The sequence below is a fragment of the Arachis duranensis genome, chromosome 3, assembly GCF_000817695.3.
Source record: "Arachis duranensis cultivar V14167 chromosome 3, aradu.V14167.gnm2.J7QH, whole genome shotgun sequence".
NCBI classification, from domain to species: Eukaryota; Viridiplantae; Streptophyta; class Magnoliopsida; order Fabales; family Fabaceae; genus Arachis; species Arachis duranensis.
This window is the reverse complement of record NC_029774.3, coordinates 79,634,644-79,642,751: the sequence shown is the minus strand read 5'-3', so window position 1 is coordinate 79,642,751 and position 8,108 is coordinate 79,634,644. Positions and strand designations below refer to the sequence as shown.

Genomic DNA, 8,108 nt, shown 5'->3' with positions numbered 1-8,108 from the left:
TTATTTTTTTCATGTATCTTTTCTTTTTTTATAAATAGTAATGTTTTAATATTTCTTTTTCTTTTTTTTAAATGTAATTTTTAATAATTACATTACTAATTTAAAATATAAAATGAGAAAAAAGGTGATACATATATCCAAAAAAGAAAATAAACTTAAAAATCAGAAAAAAAAAAGAAATTTTATATTAAAAAATATAAAAATAATATATTCAATAAGAATAGTCGTAATATATAAATTGAGTCAACATACAATTTAAATTTTTCTAAAACTAATTTAATCAAACACCAATATTACAAATAAATTACTTAAATAATATTTAATCTATTCTAGTCTTTAGACACGTATAGATTAGAGTCGTTCTTGTAACGACAATCAACTGAAACAATATCATAAGTTCGAATATTTATAATTCGTACAAATTCAGACCATTCCCTTGTTTTTTGAAAACCTTCTGTATTTCTGATAGAGTTGAATCGCAATTCCTTTTATAGAAAAAGAGTTACGAAGGTGGCTTTGATGTGTTGGAGACCAAAATTCAGAAGTCACTATTTATATTTGAGTGTGACACCCATTAAACCCTAAAGGTCAAATAAAATTGTATCTCCGATTTTATTCTCATTTAATTTTAAATCAAAAGTAATAATGACTTATTTAATTCAGTATTTATGATAATAAATGAGATGACCATTATATAAGTTATTTAATGTAAAATAGCTTAATTTATGATTAAAATTATTATATGTATTGCCCATAAATAGATTATGAAATAATAATTTTCGTAGCAAAATAATCATTCAATTTGAATTATAATTAATTGATTGATAAAAATTATAATAAATTGTATTATATTTAAATAATTAATTAAATCAATTAGTTGATATAATTAATTTATTATAATAAATTAAATTTAATGAGTTAAAAGAAATAAATTGAAAAACACCATCAGAAATATGCCACGATAATTTTATTATTAAGTGCAGAAATTTAATTTTTATATAATAGAATAGATATTTATAGATTATTATATTAAACATAGACTGAAAAAACACACTAAACAAAATAAAAGTATCAATGGTAAAATATAACCTAAAAATTTACTTAAATTAAAAAAGAACTTGTGATGAATTATAATAAATCTATATATGAGAAGTAACAGTAAAATAAATAATTAAAAATAAAGTAAAAAGAACAATTAAAAAAAGTAAAAGAAGATAGAAAAGATAAAACATGGAGTAGATAAAAAATATATTGCAATAGAAGATTAATATAATTAATTAATACAAAGGATGAAAGAGAAAAATTAAAATATAATCTTATTAAAAAATTTCAAAATAATATTTTAAAGAAGAACCTATTAATCAACTTTTATAAAAATATTACAAAAGTTTAAATTATCTTTAAATAAAATAATAATACCCTTAAGAATTATTAATCAAAATAAATAAAAAAATTAATATAAAATAAAATCATAGAAAAATTTTAGCAAAATTAAGATAAAAAATATAAAATTACAAATATTTTTAAATTAAATTAATTGAGTTCATTTATTTCATTGCTTTATATATTATTTATTAAATAATCTAATATTTATCTCGATCAAATTAAATAATAAATTAGTTATAATTAATTTGGTTTTATGAATCACACAAAATTTAAAATAATTTGATATTTATTCTAATTAATATAATTTAATGAATCAAATAAAATATTAAATGATGAAATATTTATCCTAATCAAATCAAATTACAAAATTGATTAGTTATAATTAATACAATTAAATGAATCAAACACATTAAATTGAAAAATAATTTAGTTAAATTGTATTTTAAGGATATATTTTAGAAATATTTATTTTTTAATAATTTTTATAAAATATTTTTTATAATATTTTTAACCTATGGTCTAAAGGCATAGTTATAATAATCCATTAAAAAGTACTTAATTAGTTAATATAAATAATTAGTATAATTGATTTAGTTCAATAAATTAAAAAAATAAATATGAAAGGAAGAGATAAAGGAAAAGTGAAATTATCAAAACGTGTAGCATTTAAAAAACAATAAAAAAAGTCACTTTTAGTTTGTTATTTATTAATTATTAATTTATTATAATTAATTTTACAATATTTATTATACATTATATTCATCTTATAAATTAATACAATGAATTAATTGATATCAATTATCGATAATTAATTATAATTGATATAACTCATTTGGCTATAATTTCTAAATAAATAATTAAAAATACACGTCTCAATTTTTTGTTAAAGTAGAATAAAATAAAGTACATAAATTGAGTAGATATAAATCTGAAAATTATAAAATTTTATTAACAAATCAAAGAAATTAGTACCATAAAACTAAATTTAATATTTATTTTAAAAATAATTACTGAATTTTTATTCTTTTAATTATTAATAATTTAAATAAAATAATATCCTATAACTTATTTTGTTATCTATTTTAAGTTATTACTAACATTCTATTTTTCTAATTATTTGCTTGTCTTATTTATTATTTATTCTTTCAATCAATTATATTAATAAACAAATAAACTAAATTAACTCATGTTATACTTGGACTATTCAACAATTTAACATAATCTTTTTAATTTGGGATTAACTACTAACGATAAAAAAAAATAAAAAATTTAGAGTAACTCAATATTATGAACATTAATTATTATTGTGAAATAACCTAAAATCATAATACAATTTATTTCTAAAGAAATAATCAAGGATTATTGTTAATTATGAAATAACCTAAAATCATAATATATTTTATTTATAAAGAAAAGATAATTCATTGATATCTATAAATAGAAACTATCGTCAACATGCTTTGATTAAAAATATGATGATTTAATTACTATTCATTATTAATAATATATCGATTATAATAAAAAGTAAAAATATAATTATCTGCATTTACACCATTAGAAAAATTATTATCATGAGTAAAATTGTCAAAAAAAAAGAATAAAATTGCATGGATCACAAACATACACTCTAAATTGTCACGATGTTTCAAATAAAAAGAGCATCAATACAGAAAAATCAATTAATATAACTAAGATAATGAACAACAAAGAGACACACACAAAAAAATAATAAAGAGAATCAATAAAAACATTAACATATAAATCACATACAAGTCACCAAAAAAAATATAAACCACATACACGAACAATGTATATATTAATTGTGAATCACAAAAAAAAACTATATATATATATAAATATGCGCTTAATAATAAGCAATTAAAATAAACAAAAATTTTAAAAAATTTAAAAATATAAAATGTATAAATAAAGATAAAAGAAACAAAAATTAAATAAATTATAAAAATTATACCCTAAATATAAGAGAGATGGAGGGAGGGAGAGAGAGAGGGGGAGAAAGAAGAGAGCGAATGAGTAAAAACATTTGATCTTGTATAAATAGATGGTATTGAGAAAAATAAACTAATTAAATTAATTCATATATTTCGTTATCATATTTATTATTTATTAAATAATTTGATATTTACTCCAATCAAATCAAATAAATAATATAATTAACCAAATTAATTAATTGATATAATTAATTATAATTAATCAATTCATATAAATTATAATAAATAGTGAGATTTGAATGTCTAATCAAATTAATTAATTGATATAATTAATTAACTATAATTGATTTATTTTAACGAAGTAAATGAAATAGATCAAAAAACACTTCAAGAGTATGCCACATCAGTTCCATCATTATGTGCAAAAATCCGATTTTTATATAATAGAATAGATAGAATAGATATATAATAAAGATATTTTCTTAAATTAGTATAATTATGTATTATTACTTAAATCCTAATTATAGTATAATTATAATAAATATATTTTTATAAAATAAATTTAGAAGAGAAATTAAAATAGTGTATTCATTTTGGCGGAAAAATGGAATCACGAGGAATCGACACCTCACTTCCATTAGTTGGGGAAAAATCCAGTTTTAGTATATTAAGTAGATTATGTTTTTCTTTGTATTAAATAATTTTACAAATTAGTGTAATCCTGAATTATATATTGTATATTATTGTTACATATGAATTTTTTTAATATTAATATCTTTTAATAGTGAATTATTTTTAAATTTATAAATTTAAATAATATTATTGAAAAAATAATTATATTAATTTTAAATATCTTAATTAATTAATTAAGTGGGACTACAATAAAGACTAAAGTTAGTTCTTCCTAATGAAAAAGAGAGATATACTTTGAATTTCTATTTACTGTTTATCATACAAAAACTGATATAAAATTACTTTTTATGACAAGTGGGGCATAAATAGAGACTGAGATGAGTTTCTACTAAACATGATCTTATAGTCTGGTTCAGAGAGAAACAATGGCCACATGCGCGTCATTAGAGTGTCTCATTGTTGCGCTCAACAACACAGGTGTACCATGTACGTGCATCGGTTTTTGACCGCCGGTTCCTGCTAGTTTGACTGAATTTAACCAGTTTTTACCTTTATTTTGGAATGCTACATACTAATCCCGAATCAGACCGAAATAAGCTTTGGTTTTATTGGATTTTCAGTCTAATCAACCAATCTGATTCAATTTTAACAATTATAGTTGTTTCTTAAATTATTAAGATTGAATACAAGATTTTTTGGTTTTTTGAGAAAAAATAATTTATTTCTCTCAATTAAATTTATGAGGAATGGTATCTCTTTTTTTAATTGATATATATATATATATATATATATATATATATATTGTAGTGTATATATAGCAATTGTTGAAAAAAAATTAATGATTTATGGACTTGGTGTTTATCATCGTTCAATTATATACGCAACTAATGAAAATATGAGTACAAATAAAATGCATTTAACTAATACATATAATGGCAAGAAAAATGCATCATCATCATCATCATCATCATCATCATCATCATCATTATTATTATTATTATAATTATAATTTACACAAAAGTAATATAGCTCTGAATGAATAATGATGAGGTTGGGTTATAAAAGAAGAAGAATGCACCAATGCAAAGAAGATAGCACTAGGAAACAGAAACAGAATAATGAGAAGACCAGTAATTTGCAGCAGAAGAAAAATTAGATGGAATTGAATTATGACAATGAATTACAGCACGTTATACAACTAAGAACACTCATACACACACACACACATATATATATATATACCTCCTATAAGCTGTATTTTAAAAAAGTACATACATAGTATGATTTAAAAAAAAAAAAGTTTGACTCTACATAAAACACAGCCCCACTGTATGCACTTTCATGGCTTCTAGTCATAGTTCCTTATTGTGTGAAGAAAAAATTCAAAACCTTACAAGAAGCAGTTAAGGCTATCAAAGGGTTGTGTTACGAGTCACAAAAAAAAGGGTTGTGTTACTTGTGTAAATGGTAATTACTAATCACCTTCATTTACCTTTTCAGTTTTCATGAGCATTCAAAGCGAAAGGGGATTATCTAGAGGTACCACCAGTTGAGTAAAGAGATGGATTTGACTTTGATACTGTTGTGTGTAGGAAGGACTTGTTAAATTCTCTGTTAAGTTGGGAAAACAAGTTTTATCCTTTAAGACAATGGACAATGGAAAAAGACATTGAAATCTTGCTGTTCCTACTGTGGTACTTAAACATTTCTCCAAGGCCATGATGCTGATAATGCTGCTGCTTTTTATGTGTGTTCCTTTGGAGGGTATATTATATAATAACTTTGCTTAATCAAATGAAAAAACACACGACTTCATAGTAAGTCCTCCCAAAAAAGAAATTCGAGAGTCGAGACTTGGTAGTGATTCATATTCTTATGAAATTTATGATCCTCCACGACTGGAATTTATTAAGTAAACTTGCAGTCTCATCTCTGATAAGAAAAGCACACACTGAGGAAGTATTTTCTAATAGTATACAACTATGGCCATACATGCCTATAACTAACTAGAAACCGAGAGAGCTGTTCCCATTTACATGATTAGACAAAGTCTTCTTAATTGGCCATGGTGCTCCTGCCATCACTGCCTCAATCTCCTTTATTTCCCTGGGACACTTGGTCATATTGTAGCAACCAGCGGCAGTAACCAGCTGAATACATCATAAACATATAAATAAAGTCAGATAAGGATTCATACCTAAATAGCGGTGCACATACATAATGATATTGAAAAATGGAAATGATAAACTAAAATAGATAAACAAGGTTTCAACAAATTGCATACCACATCACTCTCAATACGGACTCCACCAAAGCCATTAAATCTTTTAATTACTTCCTGGTTGATGAACTTGGAGGTTTCTGGACTATTCATGGCTGGACATAACAGAGCATTAATGAAGTAGCATCCAGGTTCCACAGTGATGACCTATAAGAGTAAACCAAGGTTACTTACCACCAAGTTTATATTTCTACTACCAAACCAAGTACCAACTAAAGCAAACAAGGGTTCACAATTATAATAATTCTTTCGATTTTAACGTTCAGCATTACCATGCCCAAAAGACTAACAAGTAAAGCTCCAATGAAGACTTTGGGACTTTGGGTCACAAATCTTTCAAATAGAATATAGAGGGCAGCTAGATGGCTTAATAAACCAAAAAGATTCTTTTTTTTTTCCCTTTAAAAAATAAAAATAGAAAACAAGTTTCAGGTGTATCATTACTGTCATTCCTAATGTAGATTAACCCTTGCATATTATAGGAAGTTCTGTTAACTCAAAAAAGCCATAACTAACCATTCCTTCCTGGAGCTCTCTGACTGTACGCAATGATTTTAGTCCAGGTTCCTTTCTTCTTTCCAGACCCTACAATTCAGAACAACTTTCATTATATGAGTGGGGAAAAGGACAGTGGAATATGTGACTGTGAGCAAGTTACACAAAGACCTTTATGTAGCCCCCAGGGTCATGTGTATCAAGACCAAGGAAATGGCCCAGACCATGTGGCATAAAAACAGCACCCAAGCGTGCAGTCACCATCTCATCAACATCACTACAAAAAATACAATTTAGCTAACAGTACACAAGAGGTAGTATCAAGATTCAATTTGTTTCCCCTCGTGAAGACAATAACAAAAGACATAAAAATGTTATTACCCTACAACAACTTGTCCCTTCTTTAGTGCCTCTAAAATGACTCTTTCTGCTAATCTGCAATGTTAGAAAAGGAAATCAGAGGCAACAATGCAATGTACCTTCACGTGAGAGTAATAAAGGAATTTTCAATATACAAAAACCATCCATGGATATTTAACTCATTCAGACTTCTGATCCCTGCATAAATTTGTCTTACTGTTTTCATTATAAATAACGTTGAAAATCAGCATACAATATCAAACACTGCACCCCTAAAATATATTGGAGAAAGAAGAGGGGAGAGAGAAAGAGAAAAGAGGGGGGAGGGGGGGGAGATACTTGTAATTGCTCATGAATATTGTTATATTTAAAAACCCAGAAGCTTAAATATAGCACATATAATTTTACTTGTCCACAACCATTACCACTTGAAACCAAGGATCACAGACATCTTAGGGTCTACAGTATTTTATCAGAGTCAGTCAGAAGCAATACTGGTATTTGATCATACATGTGCATATCAACCCAGAATACTCCAGGCTTCATTGCAGATATAACAGCATTATGAGCATCAAGGACAGCCTGCATAACATGCAAATTGGAACTAAGAACTGTAGGGGAAAATGCACAGCAGTGCGGGATTAAACTGCAGTGGTACAGATTTGTGTAGTGTGCACAAAATAAAGATCTTTGTTTAGACTTTGATAAAATAGGATTTATTAGAAGAAAGCACTTACATTATATATCAGAGACTGATCAATCGTAAACTTTCCATTTATCTGCACAGAAAAGTATAAATTGAGCATAAAGTGAGAATTCACATACCACTAATGCCTGGTACAATCACAGAACAATATTAGTACAGGATAGCGTATAACTAAAACAATAAAATACAAGAACAGACAAAGATACGTAGTTCTATGCCAAGTTAGCAGAGTCATGTCTGAAGACACAGTAAGATTACTCGCAATTTTACCGCAAAGAACAGATTTATTTGCTAA

At 25.1% G+C, this 8,108-nt stretch overlaps 1 protein-coding gene across 1 annotated transcript in view; it reads right to left on the bottom strand.

The window, feature by feature from the left end:
* Positions 1–5,782: 5,782 nt before the first annotated feature.
* Positions 5,783–8,108, bottom strand: part of LOC107479593 (uncharacterized) — a gene marked incomplete in the record, with an annotated part of 5,023 nt that continues 2,697 nt past the window's right edge. Inside the window, 7 exon segments of the mRNA XM_016099718.3 lie at positions 5,783–6,121; positions 6,256–6,399; positions 6,769–6,837; positions 6,919–7,024; positions 7,129–7,182; positions 7,619–7,689; positions 7,845–7,917. Of these exon segments, the coding sequence (XP_015955204.1) occupies positions 5,978–6,121; positions 6,256–6,399; positions 6,769–6,837; positions 6,919–7,024; positions 7,129–7,182; positions 7,619–7,689; positions 7,845–7,917 (661 nt within the window).